General features: G+C 56.4%; 2 protein-coding genes and 1 gene segment (V, D, J or C); all 3 read right to left on the minus strand.

Moving 5' to 3' along the window:
• Nucleotides 1-9974, minus strand: part of LOC115345496 (immunoglobulin lambda-1 light chain) — a 33444-nt gene extending 23470 nt beyond the window's left edge. Inside the window, exons 1-6 of the mRNA XM_041126270.1 lie at nt 9957-9974; nt 9506-9816; nt 2949-3073; nt 2486-2619; nt 1683-1722; nt 913-1206 (exon numbers count right to left, since the gene is read on the minus strand). Of these exons, the coding sequence (XP_040982204.1) occupies nt 913-1206; nt 1683-1722; nt 2486-2619; nt 2949-3073; nt 9506-9525 (613 nt within the window). The 5' untranslated portion in view covers nt 9526-9816; nt 9957-9974. The remainder of the gene's footprint in view (nt 1-912; nt 1207-1682; nt 1723-2485; nt 2620-2948; nt 3074-9505; nt 9817-9956) is intronic.
• A 9258-nt stretch (nt 9975-19232) lies between these two features.
• Nucleotides 19233-19731, minus strand: LOC121233550. The segment is given in 2 exon segments: nt 19233-19552; nt 19686-19731. Coding segments are annotated over 2 exon segments (360 nt in total).
• Nucleotides 19732-20710: 979 nt separating this feature from the next.
• Nucleotides 20711-23214, minus strand: LOC115346612 (vacuolar protein sorting-associated protein 29-like). The gene is made up of 4 exons (XM_030026773.1): nt 23177-23214; nt 22570-22758; nt 21775-22010; nt 20711-21180 (listed from the first exon to the last, which is right to left on the minus strand). The coding sequence occupies exons 1-4, from the start codon at nt 23177-23179 to the stop codon at nt 21063-21065; spliced, it is 546 nt and encodes a 181-aa protein (XP_029882633.1). The 5' UTR covers nt 23180-23214; the 3' UTR covers nt 20711-21062.
• Between the last annotated feature and the right edge of the window lie 20 nt (nt 23215-23234).

The following is a 23234-nucleotide window of genomic DNA, read 5'->3' on the forward strand; positions in this document are numbered from 1 at the left end:
ACTGTCCCGTGAGAAGGACCCCACGCTGGAGCAGGGGAAGAGTGTGATGAGTCTTGCCCCTGAGGATGATGAAGCGGCAGAAAATAAAGTGTGATGAACTGACCGTAAACCCCATTCCCCATCCCCCTGATGGGGGAACACCGTAGCTGCCGCTGCTGTCCACGCCACCACAGTAATAGACAGCCTCGTCCTCGGCTTGGACCCCAGTGATGGTTAACGTGCCCGTGGAGCCAGACAAGGAACCGGAGAATCGCGAAGGGATGCCAGAGGGTCTCTTGTTGTCACTGTAGATCACAGTGACAGGGGCACTGCCAGGAACCTTCTGCTGGTACCAGCCAGCATAACTGCTGCTGCTACTCCCGGAGCAGGTGATCTGGACGGTTTGTCCCACGTTCGCTGACACGGAGGGTGGCTGAGTCAGCGCTGCCTGGACCAGGGAACCTGGAGAGGGAGAGGAGAGAGGGGAGAAGACGGGGGTCAGCCAGTGCCCCACCAGCACAGCCCTCCCCAGGCAGCAGGGTGGGGAACGTCAAAGTCAGGGGAGAACAGAAGCAGACACGATCACAGGGAAATTTGGGGAGCAGAGCCCAGCCCAACATACTCCAGCACAGAGGCAGCTCTGGCAGCAGCAGCAGGACGTGGTCATCAGCAGCAAGAGCCCGTGGGGTGGCAGACAATGCCACACTGTGAACTTTGAAGGGACCGGGACAATGGTCCCCAGCCACAAAGTCACCTCCAGTTCTCTGGGACACAAAAGGGATGACATTGACAACCTTAGTCATGCAGAGAGGACGTAACCTGCCTCAGCCCCACAGCCACAACTCTGCTCAGCCAGGAGTTAGAAGGGCAGAAAACCTTCCCCTGATTTAGGAGTCTGTGTCTCAATTCCTATTACTTGTTTTCACCAGACACCATTGCTGCTGCTGCTGTCGTAGCCACCACAGTAATAGACAGCCTCGTCCTCGGCTTGGACCCCAGTGATGGTTAACGTGCCTGTGGAGCCAGACTTGGATCCGGAGAATCGCGAAGGGATGCCAGAGGGTCTCTTGTTGTTATCGTAGATCACAGTGACGGGGGCACTGCCAGGAACCTTCTGCTGGTACCAGCCATAGCTATAGCTACCCCCGGAGCAGGTGATCTGGACGGTTTGTCCCACGTTCGCTGACACGGAGGGTGGCTGAGTCAGCGCTGCCTGGACCAGGGAACCTGGAGAGGGAGAGGAGAGAGGGGAGAAGATGGGGGTCAGCCAGTGCCCCACCAGCACAGCCGTCACAGAGCAGCAGGACGGGGATGGGACCCCTGTGCTTATAGACACTGGATGGGAGCAGCGAGTCTGGCCAGGGCACCTGAGCAATGGGCGAGCAGCACGCGGAGGAGAGGGAGAAGGCCAGCCACGCATCAGGGACCCAGGTGGAAGGTCCTGAAATATTCTATTCTATTCTATCATATCCTATCCTACCCTGTCCTGTCCTCTCCCCTCTCCACCCCAAATGACAGGGGATGGGCACAGACCTGGGGCTCTAAGGGATGGCCAATCCAGGACACCAGGCACAGCCACCTGTAGCACAGGGCAGGGCCATGGTGGTGACCTGCCCCACCATCAAACGGGGTCAGCAGAGAATTCTAACTGGCTCCTGTGATGGCAGCAGGTTTTTGTATCACTTCCCGTAGTCCTGTCTCACCATTGTAGCTGCTGTCCTGGCTACCACAGTAATAGACAGCCTCGTCCTCGGCTTGGACCCCAGTGATGGTTAACGTGCCTGTTGAGCCAGACCCGGATCCAGAGAATCGCGAAGGGATGTCTGAGGGTCTCTTGTTATCGTAGATCACAGTGACAGGGGCACTGCCAGGAACCTTCTGCTGGAACCAGCCAAAATCATCGCTAGCCCCGGAGCAGGTGATCTGGACGGTTTGTCCCACGTTCGCTGACACGGAGGGTGGCTGAGTCAGCGCTGCCTGGACCAGGGAACCTGGAGAGGGAGAGGAGAGAGGGGAGAAGATGGGGGTCAGCCAGTGCCCCAGCAGCACAGGCCTCCACGAGCAGCAGACTGGGGAATGCCAAAGTCAGAGAGGAACAGAAGTGGACACAATCACGGGGTAATTTGGGGAGCAGACCCCAGCCCAACATATTCCAGCACAGAGGCAGCTCTGGCAGCAGCAGCAGGACGTGGTCAGCAGCAGCAAGAGCCCGTGGGGTGGCAGACAATGCCACACTGTGAACTTTGAAGGGACCGGGACAATGGTCCCCAGCCACAAAGTTACCTCCAGTTCTCTGGGACACAAAAGGGAGCACATTCACGGCCACGGTGGTACAAAGGGGACAGGAACCTGCCTCAGCCCCACAGCCACAGCTCTGCTCAGCCAGGAGGTAGAAGGGCAGAAAACCTTCCCCTGATTTAGGAGTCTGTGTCTCAATTCCTATTACTTGTTGTCACCAGACACCATAGCTGCTGCTGCTGTCCCAGTTACCACAGTAATAGACAGCCTCGTCCTCGGCTTGGACCCCAGTGATGGTTAACGTGGCTGTGGAGCCAGACTTGGATCCGGAGAATCGCGAAGGGATGTCTGAGGGTCTCTTGTTGTTGTAGTAGATGACAGTGACGGGGCACTGCCAGGAACCTTCTGCTGGAACCAGCCATAGTTGTTGTTAATCAAAGAGCAGGAGATCCAGGAGTTTACACCTGGGGACACGTACATCAAGGGCGGTCTTCCTCTTCGATGCTGGGGGTCTGTGTCTCACTTCCCCATTGCTTAGTGCCTTCATAACCCCAGTCAGCACTGCTGCTGTCCTGGCTACCACAGTAATAGACAGCCTCGTCCTCGGCTTGGACCCCAGTGATGGTTAACGTGCCTGTTGAGCCAGACCCGGATCCAGAGAATCGCGAAGGGATGTCTGAGGGTCTCTTGTTGTTAGCATAGATGACAGTGACAGGAGCGCTGCCAGGAACCTTCTGCTGATGCCAGCTGTAATAAGCATAGCTGCTGTAAATCCCGGAGCAGGTGATCTGGACGGTTTGTCCCACGTTCGCTGACACGGAGGGTGGCTGAGTCAGCGCTGCCTGGACCAGGGAACCTGGAGAGGGAGAGGAGAGAGGGGAGAAGACGGGGGTCAGCCAGTGCTCCACTGTCATGACCCACACTGGACAGACCAGGGAGTCCTGTTTAATTCCAAATTCCCTCAGGATAAATTAAGGTGAAAAGACACTAAACGATCAGTTAAAGATTTTATTCATGACAGAAGCAAACTGAACTGGGGAGGCGTGGTAGTAGGTGACAGGGTTTCTCACAACATGAATTGACATAAGACTACTTCTGTACACCGTGTAACCATATACATCAATTCAAGGGAATAAGGAGATTCCCCCCATTGAGTTCACGAGGTTCAGAGCAGACCCCCTTGCTTTCCACACTGCTCCTTGGAGAAGGGTCTAGGGGCAGCTGGATCTACTCTTAGTTTCGGACTTGGTCAACAGTTTGTATCTTGAAACGGATGAGGTGCAGGGATTGTGGAAAAGGAAAAGGAAAGAGAGAAGAAGACAGAGAGAGAGAAAGGAAGAGAGAAAGATTCCACCGGTCCTGGGTCCAGCGTTGGTTCAGTCAGCCGAGGGGACCAGTCAGCCGAGGGGTCCAGTCCCGGTGGGCTTGCGCACCCCAGGCTTCAGTTGGTGTCCTTTTCTCATCCTTGCCCCTCCTTCGGGCGGGCACCTGAACTCCTCAGGCTAACGAGCAGTTTGTGAGCCTTTGGGCTTGGGGGTCCTTTGTGGAGAAACTTCTCCTTCCCTGCAGACACTGCCATCGTTTCATCTTTGTATCAGAACAGGGAGCTGCGCACCCTCCAGCACGGCCTCCCCTCCTGTTGCTGATGTCTGTGCTGATGGGCTTTTCACCTTGGTTCCTTGCTGTGCAGGGTTTGTCTTTGAGCAGAACTTGCCCCACCACGTTGGAGACATTAACTCTTTCAGTCTCTCACACCCACCAGCACAGCCCGTCCTGGATGCCAGAAGTAGCCCCTGTGCCCAAAGGCCATGATACCACTGAGGAAACCAGAGACCCCGGAGCACTGCGAGGAGAACGTGCGGAACCAGCGGGACAGAACTGCCAGCAGCAAGAGGCAGCAGGGCAGGTGACAAGGCAATGCCATCCCTTTTGTAGGGACAGGCACAGGTGTCCACAGATCCAGAGCCACATCCCGCACCATGAGGCACAACTGGGAGGACATTTACAGCCATGGCCATGCAGAGGAGACACAAACCTGCCCCAGCCCCACAGCCCTGCTCAACCATGAAGAAGGGTAGAAAACTCCCATTTTGAACTCCTGTGTATCTCACTCCGACATCTCTTTGTCACTATAACAGCATAAGGACTGCTGTCCGCGCTACCACAGTAATAGACAGCCTCGTCCTCGGCTTGGACCCCAGTGATGGTTAACGTGCCTGTGGAGCCAGACTTGGATCTGGAGAATCGCGAAGGGATGTCTGAGGGTCTCTTGTTGTTGTTGTAGATGATGGTGACAGGGGCACTGCCAGGAACCTTCTGCTGGAACCAGCAAACCTAACCATAACCGCTGCTGCTGCTAATCCCGGAGCAGGTGATCTGGACGGTTTGTCCCGGGTTCGCTGACACGGAGGGTGGCTGAGTCACCGCTGCCTGGACCAGGGAACCTGGAGAGGGAGAAGAGAGAGGGGAGAAGACGGGGGTCAGCCAGTGCCCCACCAGCACAGCCCTCCACGAGCAGCAGGGTGGGGAACGCCAAAGTCAGGGGAGAACAGAAGCAGACACGATCACAGGGAAATTTGGGGAGCAGAGCCCAGCCCAACATACTGCAGCACAGAGGCAGCTCTGGCAGCAGCAGCAGGACGTGGTCAGTAGCAGCAAGAGCCCATGGGGTGGCAGACAATGCCACACTGTGAACTTTGAAGGGACCGGGACAATGGTCCCCAGCCACAAAGTTACCTCCAGTTCTCTGGGACACAAAAGGGAGCACATTCACGGCCACGGTGGTACAAAGGGGACAGGAACCTGCCTGAGCCCCACAGCCACAACTCTGCTCAGCCAGGAGGTAGCAGGGCAGAAAACCTTCCCCTGATTTTGGAGTCTGTGTCTCAATTCCTATTACTTGTTTTCACCAGACACCATTGCTGCTGCTGCTGTCCAAGCCACCACAGTAATAGACAGCCTCGTCCTCGGCTTGGACCCCAGTGATGGTTAACGTGCCTGTGGAGCCAGATGTAGATCCGGAGAATCGCGAAGGGATGTCTGAGGGTCTCTTGTTGTTGTAGTAGATGACAGTGACAGGGGCACTGCCAGGAACCTTCTGCTGGTACCAGGCAACACCGCTGCTGGTGCTAGCCCCGGAGCAGGTGATCTGGGCGGTTTGTCCCATGTTCGCTGACACCGAACCATGGAGACCAGAGACGGGGGGCTGCCTGGGCAGGGGGCATGAGCTCCACTGGGGCCTTTCCAAGATCTACAAGCTCTACAAGCTCTTCAGAAGGGATAGGCAAGGTAGAAGAGGTGGTGGGGTGGCTCTCTATGTTAGGGAATGTTTTGACTGTACAGAGCTACACGATTCTGATGACAAGGTGGAGTGCTTATGGCTGAGGATGAGAGGGAAAGCCAAGAAGGCAGCTATTGTGCTGGGATTCTGTTATAGACCGCCCGACCAGGTTGAAGAGATGGTTGAATCATTTTACAAGCGGCTGGCAGTAGTCTCAGAATCGTGTGCCCTTGTCCTTGTGGGGGACTTTAGCTTTCCCAATGTCTGCGGGAAATACAACACAGCAGTGAGTAAACAATCTAGGAGGTTCCTGGAGTGTGTGGAAGATAACTTCCTGACACAGCTGGTAGGTGAGCCAACCAGGGGAAGAGCCTCGCTAGATCTGTTGTTTACGAACAGGGAAGGACCGGTGGGAGGTGTGATGGTTGGAGGCCGTCTTGGGCTTAGCGACCGTGAAATGATAGAATTTTCAATTCTTGGTGAGGCAAGGAAGGTGGTCAGCAAAACCACCGCTATGGAGTTCCGGAGAGCAAACTCTGGCCTCTTGGAGGCACTGGTTGAGAGAGTCCCTTGGGAGACGGTCTTGAAGGGCAAAGGGGACCAGGAGGGATGGACGTTCTTTAAGAAGGAAATCTTAATGACTCAGGACCAGGCTATTCCTACATGCCGCAAGTCGAACCGCCAAGGAAAACGACCGGCCTGGCTGAATGGGGAGCTTTTGCTAGGAGTCAAGAAAAAAAGGAGAGTTTATCATCTCTGGAAGAAAGGGCGGGCAACTTGGGAGGAGTACAGGGATCTTGTTAGATCATACAGAGAGAAAATTAGAAAGGCAAAAGCTCAGCTAGAACTAAATCAGGCCACTATTCTAAAGGACAACAAAAGATGTTTTTACACGTATGTTAACAGTAAAAAGAATCCCAAGGAGAATATCTATCCTTTAATGGATACAGAAGGGAACGTAGCCACCAGAGATGAGGAAAAGGCCGAGGTACTTAACGCCTTCTTTGCCTCAGTCTTTAATAGGGAGACCAGTTATCCTCAGGGTACTCTGCCCCCTGAGCTGGAAGGTAAGGATGAAGAGCAGAACATACCCCCCTTAATCCAGGAGGAAATAGTTAGTGACCTACTACGCCATCCAGACACTCAGAAATCTATGGGACCCGATGGGATCCATCCAAGAGTACCGAGGGAACTGGCGGAGGTCCTTGCCAAGCCATTCTCTATCATCTATCAGCGATCCTGGTCAACGGGGGACGTCCCAGAGGACCGGAGGCTTGCCAACGTGACTCCCATTTACAAGCGGGGTTGGAGGAAGGATCCGGGGAACTATGGGCCTGTCAGCCCGACCTCGGTACCGGGGAAGATTATGGAACGGTTTGTCTTGAGAGCGCTCACGTGGCAAGTCCGGGACAAGCAGAGGATCGGGCCCGGTCAGCGTGGGTTTACGAAAGACACATCCTGCTTGACCAACCTGATCTCCTTCTACGACTAGGTGACCTGCCTAGTGGATGAGGGAAAGGCTGTGGATGTTATCTTCCTTGACTTCAGCAAGGCCTTTGACACTCTGTCATGGCATACTCCTTGAGAAGCTGGCGTCTCGTGGCTTGGACAAGTGTACTCTTTGCTGGGTGAAAAACTGGCTGGATGGCCGAGCCCAGAGGGTTGTGGTGAATGGGGTGAAATCCAGTTGGCGGCGGGTCACAAGTGGTGTTCCTCAGGGCTCGGTGTTGGGCCCCGTTCTGTTTAATATCTTTATCGATGATTTGGATGAGGGGTCAATCTGCTTGAGGGTAGGGAGGCCCTACAGAGAGATCTGGACAGGCTGGACCGATGGGCTGAGGCCAATCGTATGAAGTTCAACAAGGCCAAGTGCCGGGTCCTGCACTTCGGTCACAGCAACCCCATGCAGTGCTACAGGCTTGGGGAAGAGTGGCCGGAAAGCTGCCAGGCAGAGAAAGACCTGGGCGTGCTGGTTGACAGCCGGCTGAATACGAGCCAGCAGCGTGCCCAGGTGGCCCAGGTGGCCAAGAAGGCCAATGGCATCCTGGCCTGTATCAGAAATAGTGTGGCCAGTAGGAGCAGGGAGGTGGTTGTTCCCCTGAACTCAGCACTGGTGAGGCCGCACCTCGAGTCCTGTGTTTGGTTTTAGGCCCCTCGCTACAGGAAAGACATGGAGGTGCTGGAGCGTGTCCAGAGAAGGGCAACCAAGTTGGTGAGGGGCCTGGAGCACAAGTCTTATGAGGAGCGGCTGGGGAAGCTGGGGCCGTTTAGTCTAGAGAAGAGGAGACTGAGGGGAGACCTTATCGCTCTCCACAACTGCCTGAAAGGAGGTTGTAGTGAGGTGGGTGCTGGTCTCTTCTGTCAGGTGGCCGGAGACAGGGCAAGAGGAAATGGCTGCAAGTTGCAGCAAGGGAGATTTAGGTTGGATATTAGGAAAAATTTCTTTACTGAGAAGGCTGTCAGGCATTGGAATAGGCTGCCCAGGGAAGTGGTTGAGTCACCATCCTTGGAGGTATCCAAAAAGCAAGTAGATGTGGTACTTCAGGACATGGTTTAGTGGGCATGGTTGATGGTTGGACACGATGATCTTGAAGGTCTTTTCCAACCTAAATGACTCTATGATTCTATGATTCTAAGACCAAATGTGCCCCAAGTAGCATCCTCTCCCCACACGCCTCCTGTCCCCACGGCAGCACAAAGCACCAAGGGCACATGGACTCTGGCTCTTGGGCTCCTCTGCACCCCTCGGGATGAGTCAGGAACGTCCCCAAATGCAGCCCAGGCCCAGAGTACTCGGGCGGGGAACAGCAAGGGGCACAGAGTGCCTGGCAGCTTCGAGCATAGCCCTGCAATGGACAGACCTTCCCAGAGCCAGTGGGTCCCTACCCAGCCCAGGGATTCCCCCGGACCCCACCTCTGCTCATCTCCAGGGAACGGCCCTTGGACACAGGAGGGACAGAGGCTCCCTCTGCCCAGCAGCACAGCACTGCTGCCCCACAGAAACCATCGCCTCCAGGTCCCCAGGGCAAAGAAAGGAGGTGCTCAGCACCACGCACCCACACTGCACTGGCAGCACCAGAGGGGCGGTGGCAGCAGGAGAGATGAGAAAAACCCCTGCAAAGGCAGAGCCAGAACAGGCGCAAGTGCAAAAGGGAGCCAACTGCCTACCCTTTGGAGCTCTTCCCCGCGCAGGGGGAGACGTAGAAACGAACAGGAGGGAAAGGACAAATCTCAGCATCAACGTGACCCTGACCATCACTGCTGTCGTCCCAGCCACCACAGTAATAGACAGCTTCGTCCTCGGCTTGGACCCCGGTGATGGTTAACGTGCTTGTGGAGCCAGACCTGGATTCGGAGAATCGCGAAGGGATGTCTGAGGGTCTCTTGTTGTTAGCATAGATGACAGTGACACTGCCAGGTGTTTTGTGCTGGTGCCAGCCAACATAACCATAACCGCTGCTGCTGCTACCCCCGGAGCAGGTGATCTGGACGGTTTGTCCCGGGTTCGCTGACACGGAGGGTGGCTGAGTCACCGCTGCCTGGACCAGGGAACCTGGAGAGGGAGAAGAGAGAGGGGAGAAGACGGGGGTCAGCCAGTGCCCCACCAGCACAGCCATCCCCAGGCAGCAGGGTGGGGAACGCCAAAGTCAGAGGAGAACAGAAGCGGACACGATCACAGGGAAATTTGGGGAGCAGAGCCCAGCCCAACATACTCCAGCACAGAGGCAGCTCTGGCAGCAGCAGCAGGACGTGGTCATCAGCAGCAAGAGCCCATGGGGTGGCAGACAATGCCACACTGTGAACTTTGAAGGGACCCGGACAATGGTCCCCAGCCACAAAGTTACCTCCAGTTCTCTGGGACACAAAAGGGAGCACATTCACGGCCACGGTGGTACAAAGGGGACAGGAACCTGCCTGAGCCCCACAGCCACAGCTCTGCTCAGCCAGGAGGTAGAAGGGCAGAAAACCTTCCCCTGATTTAGGAGTCTGTGTCTCAATTCCTATTACTTGTTGTCACCAGACACCATAGCTGCTGCTGCTGTCCCAGTTACCACAGTAATAGACAGCCTCGTCCTCGGCTTGGACCCCAGTGATGGTTAACGTGGCTGTGGAGCCAGACTTGGATCCGGAGAATCGCGAAGGGATGTCTGAGGGTCTCTTGTTGTTGTAGTAGATGACAGTGACAGGGGCACTGCCAGGAACCTTCTGCTGGTACCAGCCATAGCTGTAGCTGCTCCCGGAGCAGGTGATCTGGACGGTTTGTCCCGGGTTCGCTGACACGGAGGGTGGCTGAGTCAGCGCTGCCTGGACCAGGGAACCTGGAGAGGGAGAGGAGAGAGGGGAGAAGACGGGGGTCAGCCAGTGACCCACCAGCACAGCCATCCCCGGGCAGCAGGATGTTGATGGGACCCCTGTGCTTATAGACCCCGGATGGGAGCAGCGAGTCTGGCCAGGGCACCTGAGCAATGGGCGAGCAGCACGCGGAGGAGAGGGAGAAGGCCAGCCACGCATCAGGGACCCAGGTGGAAGGTCCTGAAATATTCTATTCTATTCTATTCTATTCTATTCTATTCTATTCTATTCTATCGTATCCTATCCTACCCTGTCCTGTCCTATCCCCTCCCCAGCCCAAATGACAGGGGATGGGCACAGACCTGGGGCTCTAAGGGATGGCCAATCCAGGACACCAGGCACAGCCACCTGTAGCACAGGGCAGGGCCATGGTGGTGACCTGCCCCACCATCAAACGGGGTCAGCAGAGAATTCTAACTGGCTCCTGTGATGGCAGCAGGTTTTTGTATCACTTCCCGTAGTCCTGTCTCACCATTGTAGCTGCTGTCCCTGCTACCACAGTAATAGACAGCCTCGTCCTCGGCTTGGACCCCAGTGATGGTTAACGTGGCTGTTGATCTGGACACGGTTCCAGAGATGGATGCAGAGAACCGTGAGGGTGTCTTGTTGTTGCTGTAGATGACAGTGACAGGGGCACTGCCAGGAACCTTCTGCTGGTACCAGCCAACACTATTGCTGCTGCTAGCCCCGGAGCAGGTGATCTGGACGGTTTGTCCCGGGTTCGCTGACACGGAGGGTGGCTGAGTCAGCGCTGCCTGGACCAGGGAACCTGGAGAGGGAGAGGAGAGAGGGGAGAAGACGGGGGTCAGCCAGTGCCCCACCAGCACAGTCCTCCACAGGCAGCAGGGTGGGGAAACGCCAAAGTCAGGGGAGAACAGAAGCAGACACGATCACAGGGAAATTTGGGGAGCAGAGCCCAGCCCAACATACTCCAGCACAGAGGCAGCTCTGGCAGCAGCAGCAGGACGTGGTCAGCAGCAGCAAGAGCCCGTGGGGTGGCAGACAATGCCACACTGTGAACTTTGAAGGGACCAGGGCAATGGTCCTCAGCCACAATGTTACCTCCAGTTCTCTGGGACACAAAAGGGAGGACATTGATGACCATGGTGGTGGAGAATCGCAAAGCGATGTTGAGGGTCTGTTGTTGTTGTTGTAGATGACAGTAACAGGGGCACTGCCAAGAACCTTCTGCTGGTAGAAGCCATAATAACTATAAATGCTGCTACCCCCGGAGCAGGTGATCTGGACGGTTTGTCCCGGGTTCGCTGACACCGAGGGTGGCTGAGTGTATTGGGTTTGTGTGGCAAGGTTTTGGTAGCGGTGGGGGTTACAGGGGGGGTTTCTGTAAGAAGCTGCTGGAAGCTTCCCCTGTGTCCGACAGAGCCAATACCAGTCAGCTCTAAGACGGACCCGCCGCCGGCCAAGGCCGAGCACATCAGCGACAGTGGTAACGCCTCTGTGATAACATTTTTAAGAAGGGAAAAAAGTTGTTGGGTCACACGGAAACAGCAGCCGGAGAGAGGAGTGAGAACATGTAAAGAGAAACAACCCTGCAGACACCAAGGTTAGTGAACAAGGAGGGGGAGGAGATGCTCCAGGCGCCGGAGCAGAGATTCCCCTGCAGCCCGTGGTGGGGAAGACCATGGTGAGGCAGGCTGTCCCCCTGCAGCCCAGGGAGGTCCCCGGTGGAGCAGATCTCCACCTGCAGCCCATGGAGGACCCCAGGCCGGAGCAGGTGGATGCCCAAAGGAGGCTGTGACCCCGTGGGAAGCCCACGCTGGAGCAGGCTCCTGGCAGGACCTGTGGCCCCGTGGAGAGAGGAGCCCACGGAGCAGGTTTTTTGGCAGGACTTGTGACCCTACGGGGGACCCACGCTGGAGCAGTTTGTGAAGAACTGCAGCCCGTGGGAAGGACCCACGTTGGAGAAGTTCATGGAGGACTGTCCCGTGAGAAGGACCCCACGCTGGAGCAGGGGAAGAGTGTGATGAGTCTTGCCCCTGAGGATGATGAAGCGGCAGAAAATAAAGTGTGATGAACTGACCGTAAACCCCATTCCCCATTCCCCTGATGGGGGAACACCGTAGCCGCCGCTGCTGTCCACGCCACCACAGTAATAGACAGCCTCGTCCTCGGCTTGGACACCAGTGATGGTTAACGTGCCCGTGGAGCCAGACTTGGATCTGGAGAATCGTGAAGGGATGTCTGAGGGTCTCTTGTCGGTGTAGTAGATGACAGTGACAGGGGCACTGCCAGGAACCTTCTGCTGGTACCAGGCAACACCGCTGCCGCTGCTAATCCCGGAGCAGGTGATCTGGACGGTTTGTCCCGGGTTCGCTGACACGGAGGGTGGCTGAGTCAGCGCTGCCTGGACCAGGGAACCTGGAGCGGGAGAGGAGAGAGGGGAGAAGACGGGGGTCAGCCAGTGCCCCACTGTCCCGATCCAATGTCGGAGAAGGTTTCGATATGATCCCAAGAGCAAGATTAAGACACAAACGAGGTCAAATGCCGAATACCCAGAAGAGCTTTTATTATCAAATGTATCAAAAGTGGAAAATAGTGGCAATAGGATAGAACGGAAGAAAAGGGAAAAATCAAGCAAGCGGTTGGGATAGGATTGCAAGGATAGTCACCACCATGGATCCAGCGGCGTCCCGTTGGTCCTCAGGCAAGCAGTCAGTGGTGGGAGTTGGAAGGGTGGTCACCACCATGGATCCAGCGGCGTCCTGTTGGTCCTCAATCTTCAATTCTTCGGTGGTGGGAGCCCCCACGGCTTGTCTCTATGGTTTTTTAATAGGGCATATTTCGATGATATCACGCGCTGCAGGTTTCGTCTATCACAGGACCTTCACATGATCGACAGCAGAAACCAGTATCTTATCAGCTCCAGCCCCATTTCCTCCCCTGGATGCCTCAATGGCCTGATAATCATCCTTATGGACAGAGGAGTGTCCTGCTTAAACAGGCCATCTCAGAGACAAAGGGCTCGAGATAAACAGTTCACAGTTCCTTGAGTTGACAGTCCAGTCCTTCACACCTAACAATCTTTGAGGCAAAGGGCTTGAGATAACAATTCAGTCTCATACCCACCAGCACAGCCCTCCCTGGGCAGTGGGACGGTGATGGGACCCCTGTGCTCAAAGACCCCGCGTGGGTGCAGCGACTCCGGCCGTGGCACATGGGCCATGGGCGAGCACGGCGCGGAGCAGAGGGAGAAGGCCAGCCACACATCAGGTACCCAGGTGGACGGTCCCGACATCGGACGGGGATGGGGTCAGGGTGCCGGGCAGCCCCTCGCGGTCCTGGGGCCACGGTGGGGCATTGCCCAGGGCCAGGGACTGCCCAGGGGGGCAGAGTTGCTGGGGGGCTCCTGCACAGGCTGAGCGTGAGCCCAACGGGCCGGCACTGGGCAAGCACAGCCGACGCTGGAGTAGCCCGCGGGCTCTTCTTGCGGCACAATAGAGCAGACCCCACCAGGGCTTGAAGGCAAAGCTTTGGTCCAGCTCCCCGGCCCATGGCACGTTCCCACCTCTCGGTGCTGGGGCCGCAGTTTCGGCTGAACCCCCCGGGGATTCCTGGGGCAGCTGGGCTGGGAGGAGGGCAGGGAGGCACCCGGCAGGGCTCTGGGTGCCAGCCGGGGAGCACGGGGGGAACTGGGCCCTGCAGCGTGGGGCAGGGTTGCTGGGGGTCCTTGCAGCATTTCTTTCCCGAGAGGGTGGTCAAACACTGCAACAGGCTTCCTAGAGAGCTGGACGATGCCCCAAGCCTGTCAGTGTTCGAGGGGCATTTGGACAATGCCCTTAACAACAGGCTTCAACTTTTGGTCAGCCCTGCAGTGGTCAGGCAGTGGAACTAGATGATCGTTGTAGGTCTCTTCCAACCAAAATATTCCATTCCATTCCATTCTATTCTATTCTATTCTATCCTCCTCTCCTCTCCTTCACAAATGACAAGGGACAGGCACAAACCTGGGGCTCTAAGGGATGACCTAACTGGCAGACCAGGCACAGCCACCTGCAGCACAGGCCAGCAAGGGCAGGGCCGAGGTGGTGACCACCATCAAACGGGGAGAGCAGAGTCTCATAACTGGCCTTTGCGATGGTGGGAAGTTTTTGGATCACTTCCCCATAGATCCATGCCACCGTGGCACCATTGCTGCTGCCGTCGTAGCCACCACAGTAATAGACAGCCTCGTCCTCGGCTTGGACCCCAGTGATGGTTAACGTGCCTGTGGAGCCAGATGCAGATCCGGAGAATCGCGAAGGGATGTCTGAGGGTCTCTGGTTGTTAGCGTAGATCACAGTGACAGGGGCACTCCCAGGAACCAGTGAACATAAATATAGCTGCTGCTGCTACCCCCGGAGCAGGTGATCTGGACGGTTTGTCCCGGGTTCGCTGACACGGAGGGCGGCTGAGTCAGCGCTGCCTGGACCAGGGAACCTGGAGAGGGAGAGGAGAGAGGGGAGAAGACGGGGGTCAGCCAGTGCCCCACCAGCACAGCCCTCCCTGTGTGTCGGATGGAGCCCCTGTGCCCAAAAGCCATGGTACTACTGTGGAAACCAAGGAAACCAGAGACTCTGGGGCCCTGCGAAGAGAACATGCAGATCCACCAGGATGGAGCTGCCAGCAGCGAGAATCAGCAGGGCAGGTGACAAGGCAATGCCATCCCTTTTGTAGGGACAGGCACGAGGTGTCCACAGCTCCAGAGTCACATCCCGCACCATGAGGCACAACTGGGAGGACATTTACAGCCATGGCCATGCAGAGAGGACACAAACCTGCCCCAGCCTCACAGCCCAGCTCAGCCATGACAGAGAAGGGCAAAGAACTCCCATTTTGAACTCCTGTGTATCTCACTCCCACATCTCTTTGTCACTATAACAGCATAACTGCCGCTGCCCTTGTTACCACAGTAATAGACAGCCTCGTCCTCGGCTTGGACCCCAGTGATGGTTAACGTGCCTGTGGAGCCAGAGTTGGATCCGGAGAATCGCGAAGGGATGTCTGAGGGTCTCTTTGTGTTTTCGTAGATGACAGTGACAGGGGCACTGCCAGGAACCTTCTGCTGGTACCAGCCATATTCATTGCTACTCCCAAAGCGTGTAATCCAGATAGTTTGTCACAGAGACGCCGACACTGAGGGCAGCTGAGTCAGCACTGCCCGGAGCAGAGAACCTGGAGAGGGAGAGGGGAGCGGGAGGAAGAGGGGTGCCAGCCAGTGCTCCATGAACACAGTCCTCCCCGGGCAAGGGGAACAGCACAGTTGGAGGACAACGGATGCAACCACAGTCACGGGTAAATTTGGGGAGCAGAGCCCAAACAACATATTGCAGCTCAGCACTGAGGCAGCTCTGGCAGCAGCAGCAGGACATAGTCATCAGTAGGAAGAGGCAGTGGGGTGGATGAAAAGACCACACTGACTTTTGTAGGGAGAAGGACAATGCTCCCCAGGCACGAGGGAGAGCAAGAGAACATACAGTTCTCTGGGACACAAAAGGGAGGACATTCACAGCAATGGTCATGCAGAGGGGACAGGAACCTGCCTCAATGCCACAGCCAGCCAGGAGGGATTAGGGCGGAAAACCTACCTCTGATTTTAGAGTCTCATTTCCTATTACTTGTGGTGACCAGACACCATTGCTGCTGCTGCTGCTGTCCCAGCTACCACAGTAATAGACAGCCTCGTCCTCGGCTTGGACCCCAGTGATGGTTAACGTGCCTGTTGAGCCAGACCTGGATCCAGAGAATCGCGAAGGGATGTCTGAGGGTCTCTTGTTGTTAGCATAGATGACAGTGACAGGGCCACTGCCAGGAACCTTCTGCTGGTACCAGCCGTAATAAGCATAGCTGCTCCCGGAGCAGGTGATCTGGACGGTTTGTCCCACGTTCGCTGACACGGAGGGTGGCTGAGTCAGCGCTGCCTGGACCAGGGAACCTGGAGAGGGAGAGGAGAGAGGGGAGAAGACGGGGGTCAGCCAGTGCTCCACTGTCATGACCCACACTGGACAGACCAGGGAGTCCTGTTTAATTCCAAATTCCCTCAGGATAAATTAAGGTAAAAAGACACTAAACGATCAGTTAAAGATTTTATTCATGACAGAAGCAAACTGAACTGGGGAGGCGTGGTAGTAGGTGACAGGGTTTCTCACAACATGAATTGACATAAGACTACTTCTGTACACCGTGTAACCATATACATCAATTTAAGGGAATAAGGAGATCCCCCCCATTGAGTTCACGAGGTTCAGAGCAGACCCCCTTGCTTTCCACACTGCTCCTTGGAGAAGGGTCTAGGGGCAGCTGGATCCACTCTTAGTTTCAGACTTGGTCAACAGTTTGTATCTTGAAACGGATGAGGTGCAGGGATTGTGGAAAAGGAAAAGGAAAGAGAGAAGAAGACAGAGAGAGAGAAAGGAAGAGAGAAAGATTCCACCGGTCCTGGGTCCAGCGTTGGTTCAGTCAGCCGAGGGGACCAGTCAGCCGAGGGGTCCAGTCCCGGTGGGCTTGCGCACCCCGGGCTTCAGTTGGTGTCCTTTTCTCATCCTTGCCCCTCCTTCGGGCGGGCACCTGAACTCCTCAGGCTAACGAGCAGTTTGTGAGCCTTTGGGCTTGGGGGTCCTTTGTGGAGAAACTTCTCCTTCCCTGCAGACACTGCCATCGTTTGATCTTTGTATCAGAACAGGGAGCTGCGCACCCTCCAGCACGGCCTCCCCTCCTGTTGCTGATGTCTGTGCTGATGGGCTTTTCACCTTGGTTCCTTGCTGTGCAGGGTTTGTCTTTGAGCAGAACTTGCCCCACCACGTTGGAGACATTAACTCTTTCAGTCTCTCACACCCACCAGCACAGCCCGTCCTGGATGCCAGAAGTAGCCCCTGTGCCCAAAGGCCATGATACCACTGAGGAAACCAGAGACCCCGGAGCACTGCGAGGAGAACGTGCGGAACCAGCGGGACAGAACTGCCAGCAGCAAGAGGCAGCAGGGCAGGTGACAAGGCAATGCCATCCCTTTTGTAGGGACAGGCACAGGTGTCCACAGATCCAGAGCCACATCCCGCACCATGAGGCACAACTGGGAGGACATTTACAGCCATGGCCATGCAGAGGGGACACAAACCTGGTGCAGCCCCACAGCCCGGCTCAGCCATGAAGAAGGGCAGAAAACTCCCATTTTGAACTCCTGTGTATCTCACTCCGACATCTCTTTGTCACTATAACAGCATAACGACTGCTGTCCGCGCTACCACAGTAATAGACAGCCTCGTCCTCGGCTTGGACCCCAGTGATGGTTAACGTGCCTGTGGAGCCAGATGCAGATCCAGAGAATCGCGAAGGGATGTCTGAGGGTCTCTTTGTGTTTTCGTAGATGACAGTGACAGGGGCACTGCCAGGAACCTTCTGCTGGAACCAGCCAGCATAACTGCCGCTGCTAATCCCGGAGCAGGTGATCTGGACGGTTTGTCCCGGGTTCGCTGACACCGAGGGTGGCTGAGTCACTGCTGCCTGGACCAGGGAACCTGGAGAGGGAGAGGAGAGAGGGGAGAAGACGGGGGTCAGCCAGTGCCCCACTGTCCCGATCCAATGTCGGAGAAGGTTTCGATATGATCCCAAGAGCAAGATTAAGACACAAACGAGGTCAAATGCCGAATACCCAGAAGAGCTTTTATTATCAAATGTATCAAAAGTGGAAAATAGTGGCAATAGGATAGAACGGAAGAAAAGGGAAAAATCAAGCAAGCGGTTGGGATAGGATTGCAAGGATAGTCACCACCATGGATCCAGCGGCGTCCCGTTGGTCCTCAGGCAAGCAGTCAGTGGTGGGAGTTGGAAGGGTGGTCACCACCATGGATCCAGCGGCGTCCTGTTGGTCCTCAATCTTCAATTCTTCGGTGGTGGGAGCCCCCACGGCTTGTCTCTATGGTTTTTTAATAGGGCATATTTCGATGATATCACGCGCTGCAGGTTTCGTCTATCACAGGATCTTCACATGATCGACAGCAGAAACCAGTATCTTAACCGCTCCAGCCCCATTTCCTCCCCTGGATGCCTCAATGGCCTGATAATCATCCTTATGGACAGAGGAGTGTCCTGCTTAAACAGGCCATCTCAGAGACAAAGGGCACGGGGGGAACTGGGCCCTGCAGCATGGGGCAGGGTTGCTGGGGGTCCTTGCAGCATTTCTTTCCCAAGAGGGTGGTCAAACACTGCAACAGGCTTTCTAGAGAGCTGGACGATGCCCCAAGCCTGTCAGTGTTCGAGGGGCATTTGGACAATGCCTTTAACAGCAGGCTTCAACTTTTGGTCAGCCCTGCAGTGGTCAGGCAGTGGAACTAGATGATCGTTGTAGGTCTCTTCCAACCAAAATATTCCATTCCATTCCATTCCATTCCATTCCATTCCATCCTCCTCTCCTCTCCTTCACAAATGACAAGGGACAGGCACAAACCTGGGGCTCTAAGGGATGACCGAGCTGGCAGACCAGGCACAGCCACCTGCAGCACAGGCCAGCAAGGGCAGGGCCGAGGTGGTGACCACCATCAAACGGGGAGAGCAGAGACTCATAACTGGCCTTTGCGATGGCGGGAAGTTTTTGGATCACTTCCCCATAGATCCATGCCACCGTGGCACCATTGCTGCTGCCGTCGTAGCCACCACAGTAATAGAATGCCTCGTCCTCAGCTTGGACCCCAGTGATGGTTAACGTGCCTGTGGAGCCAGATGCAGATCCGGAGAATCGCGAAGGGATGTCTGAGGGTCTGTTGTTGTTGTTGTAGATGACGGTGACAGGGGCACTGCCAGGAACCTTCTGCTGGAACCAGCCAACATAACCATAACCGCTGCTGCTGCCAGCCCCAGAGCTGGTGATCTGGACGGTTTGTCCCACGTTCGCTGACACGGAGGGTGGCTGAGTCACCGCTGCCTGGACCAGGGAACCTGGAGAGGGAGAGGAGAGAGGGGAGAAGACGGGGGTCAGCCAGTGCCCCACCAGCACAGCCCTCCACAGGCAGCAGGGTGGGGAACGCCAAAGTCAGGGGAGAACAGAAGCAGACACGATCACAGGGAAATTTGGGGAGCAGAGCCCAGCCCAACATACTCCAGCACAGAGGCAGCTCTGGCAGCAGCAGCAGGACGTGGTCATCAGCAGCAAGAGCCCGTGGGGTGGCAGACAATGCCACACTGTGAACTTTGAAGGGACCGGGACAATGGTCCTCAGCCACAAAGTCACCTCCAGTTGTCTGGGACACAAAAGGGATGACATTGACAACCTTAGTCATGCAGAGAGGACGTAACCTGCCTCAGCCCCACAGCTACAACTCTGCTCAGCCAGGAGGGAGAAGGGCAGAAAACCTTCCCCTGATTTAGGAGTCTGTGTCTCAATTCCTATTACTTGTTGTCACCAGACACCATAGCTGCTGCTGCTGTCCAAGCTACCACAGTAATAGACAGCCTCGTCCTCGGCTTGGACCCCAGTGATGGTTAACGTGCCTGTGGAGCCAGACTTGGATCCGGAGAATCGCGAAGGGATGCCAGAGGGTCTCTTGTTGCTGCTATAGATGACAGTGACAGGGGCACTGCCAGGAACCTTCTGCTGGTACCAGCCAACACCATCGCTGCTGCTGCTACTCCCGGAGCAGGTGATCTGGACGGTTTGTCCCACGTTCGCTGACACCGAGGGTGGCTGAGTCAGCGCTGCCCGGACCACGGAACCTGGAGAGGGAGAGGAGAGAAGATGGGAGTCAGCCAGCGCCCCACCAGCACAGCCTTTCTTGGGCAGCAGGGCGGGGATGGGACCCCTGTGCTCAAAGGCCCCGGATGGGTGCAGCGAGTCTGGCCAGGGCACCTGAGCCGTGGGCGAGCAGCGTAAAGAGGAGAGGGGCTCAGGCCATGGCACGATCCCACCAGCTCCGCATCCCCACACCGACTGGGTGATGCCGGGGACCCCGACTCCCTTTTAAGCCCCCACCTGCCCGGGCACGGCCCCTCCATGCCAGTGTGGCCCCGCAATGTTCCCTGGCAGCTCCTGTCCCAGTGCTCCCCCTGCCCACTGCAGGCACATCTCTCGCCCACCAAAGGCACCAAGATCACGCTGGGCTGCCTGCTCCGTGGGCCACTCAGCTGGGAAAACCAGGTCCTGCTTCGCACCAGGGCACCACAAGCGGGTTTCGCTCAGCAGCCAGAAGACTATGACCGCTGGACCGCGGTGTCCAGCCAAATGCTCCTCAACTCTGGTTTTGGCAAATACAACCTCAGCCGAGACACGTGCCGAGGGACGGCAGGAACGCTTTTCTACCCTGCCTTGCTGAAGCATCCTCTGCAGCCGCCTTTGCCCGGCCTGCGACCCCGGCATCACCCACCCACCCTCAGAGCATCCCTCTGCGGCAGCACAGCTCCTCCAGCCGCGCTCCCCTTCCCCTCCCGCTTCTCCGCGGGGCTCCGCACCCGGCCCAGCACCGCACCAGCACCGCCACTGCAGGCCGGTGCTCTGAGACCTCCCTGGCCAGGGGCCACGATGGCTCCGGCACCGCAGACGCTCCCACTTCTCAGCAGCACCGCGGGGACGAGGAGCAGTGCTCCGGCCTCCGCTACCCGTGGAGCTTGAGGGCAAACGCCCAGCTCCGCACACCGGCGCAGAGCTCTCCACACCGCTCTTCCCAGACCTGCCTCTGCCTTTCCGTGCTGCCCTAAGCAGGAGGTGGGATGAGTCTGCCGAAGCAGAGTCCTTGGGCATCTCCGACAGAGCCCGAAATGTTTCGGGGCCGCGTCTCAGGAAGAAAGCGGCAGCTTCCTGTCCTCCCTCGCAGCCCCCTCACACCAAATTCCAGACCCCCTTCACCTCTTAGAAGCAAAATGAACAGGACCCGCACGCCCAAAGAAAGGAGTTTATTATTCTATGTCCGTTGTCTTACAGAAGAGCTTCGGTGCCAAGCTACCACCACCCGCTGTGACTCCCTTAGGCCAGGAAGACAGCAGCTCCTCCTTAGACACAGGGTATTTTCCACAGGCCTCTTAATCAGCAGTCTCTTCTGCTTCACCTGCGCGTTGGGAACCAAGACTAACGTTTTCTCACAAGCTCACGAGCAATAGAGCGATGCGGCTGCTCTACAGCCCGGCACGCCGCAGCAGCAGCACCCCCCCGTGGCCCGCCTCCCCTTCGACTTCACCGGACAGAGAAGGAATGCAAGGCGGGGAGAAGCCAACGGGCAGGTTTGAGCATCATTCAGTACTTCTTGAAGTCAATTCTTTCTACTTTCACATCACCCTCAATTAGTTGGTATACATAAGCCACAACTGTGGAAGCCTGGATGTCCATCAGCACAAACGAAGGGATGATGTTCCTGGAAAGAAAACATACTTTGTCAGTCTTCCCGGTTAGCTCACGCTTCTTGCTATGACAGACCTTCTGCTTATGTATTCTAATACACGGCATTGCCAAGGGCCGCAGGGATCTGGGAAACACTGCAGTTTGCGGGTACTGACAGGAGCGTCTCAGGCAGAGTTACACTCAGCCTACAAGAGCCCTCGAGGCTACTCAACAGCCTACGTCGTGTCAGGCTGGGGCATTTAAGCCGACAGTGCCTCCGGAAGCCTGATTTCCCACCAAATATTAGCACGCAGCCTCTGGGAAGACACCAGAAAGCAAAAGGCCTTCAAGAAGCTGCCGCGACTCACCCCTCTCTGGGCCCAGGAAGCAGCCCCAGACACTCCAGTGCTGGGCGGCCATGCCCAACACGTGGGCCAAGTCAAACCCTGGGAGCAGGGGAGCCCCGCTGCGTACCCCGGGAAGGGAGAGGGCTGGCCTCCTGCTCCTTCACAGCACCTCACCAGCGCTCCGCACCACGGTGGCCAGACACTCGCAGGTGAATGAACACATTTCAGGTAGCGCCTATGGGCTCTGCTGCACTGGGCAGCTCAGGGCCCCCCTCACTCACATTTCCAAAGCACTGTAGGCTCCTGTAGCCGATCCCGGGTTGATGTAGAATTTGTTTTCATGTTCAAATGCTTCAAATCTGTGCGTGTGTCCCGAGATGAGAATGTCCACATCCAGCTGCCTCCGCAGCAGTGCCAGGCTGGCTGCATCGCCCCAGGGAATAACTTGATGGCCGTGAATCAGCCCGATTCTGAACTGCCCGACAGTTACAACCTTCTCTTCAGGATAATTCAGGCTCTGAGGAGGAGAAAGGCACCGCCTATAAATCAGCCAGAGACCCCTCACCTATGCAATGCTGGTTCCTATGTTCCAAGACACAAACCCTCTTTTCACCATTTGAGCGTACAAGGTCCCTTTCAGCATGCGGACCCACTGGATGCTTGTACCACACCCCAGCAAGAGCAACTACAGAGCAAAGAGCGGGGAATTTGCACAGAGATCAGGAGCCTCAAGGCTACCCAACAGTAAACAAACACACACAAGCCCCCAGTTTCTGCAACTACACAGCCAGCTGGGGGACTCCAGAGGCCTCACAGCAATCACAGACAGATTTGTGACAGAGTTCATATGAATCAAGTGCATGTATTACCCCCCAACACCCAATCCCCCCTGTTGCAAGTGCAACAAGAAGGATCTAAAAAAATTTTTGTTTCTTCAGTCTTACTCATTCCTACTTCCTATCCTGGTGAATTACAATTCAGGAATTGCTAGTGGTGAAGGACTCCCCAGGTTTCATCGAGACAACCACCGCATGCAGGAAGGCAGGCTGAGGAATTAACAGCAGCAAGAACATTACCTCAGAGTCCCCCCTAACAACATGGATGTCCCCAGCCAGAGTCCTGAGGTAGTCATAGCTCTCCTTGGTGCAGAGGTTTCCTGTACACAAGATGTGCTGAATCTTTCCCGGAACCAGCAGCTTCTTGAACTTCACCGGTAGACCACTGCACCGGTGTGGGATGTGAAGGTCCCCTAATACTAACACCAACTTTGCACACAGCAGGAGGAAAGAAGAGCGTTTTAACCCAAGTTACTTAACAGAACAACACAAAACCTTTTTGCCGCTCCAGGGCGCTTGCAAATTCTGGCAAACCGTTACAGGACCAGCAGGGATTTCTTTCAGGTTCAGCTTTGAGGAAACAACCCCTCAGCATGCCCGAGCTGCCCCGCACAGACAGCCCAGCCTGCTCCCACCCGGGGAGAGCCAGGCGCTCCCGCTCCCGCACGTGGCCGGAGGCGAGGGAATGCGCTGCCCGGGGGAAGACCAAGACGGCGGCCGCCGCCGCCCCAACGGGGCGAGCCGGACCAAGCAGCCGCCCCACGCTGAACCTGCGGGCTCGGGGCCGCTCCCCCGGCCCGGCGGCGGTGTGGGGAAGCGGCCGCGGCCCCCCTTGGCCGCCGCTCACCATCCTGCTCCTCCACACAGCTCCGGCCGCTCCGTTACTCTGACGCGCACTGAGGTAA

Source organism: Aquila chrysaetos, chromosome 9, assembly GCF_900496995.4.
Source record: "Aquila chrysaetos chrysaetos chromosome 9, bAquChr1.4, whole genome shotgun sequence".
Taxonomy (NCBI): domain Eukaryota; kingdom Metazoa; phylum Chordata; class Aves; order Accipitriformes; family Accipitridae; genus Aquila; species Aquila chrysaetos.

Excerpts from the sequence above, each read along its gene's own strand:
- LOC115346612 (XM_030026773.1), bottom strand. Across the intron at positions 22,011-22,569 it reads TTGTTAGGGGGGACTCTGAG|AGCCTGAATTATCCTGAAGA; the intron begins GTAATGTTCTTG and ends TCTCCTCCTCAG. Across the intron at positions 21,181-21,774 it reads GCCTACAGTGCTTTGGAAAT|GAACATCATCCCTTCGTTTG; the intron begins GTGAGTGAGGGG and ends TTTTCTTTCCAG.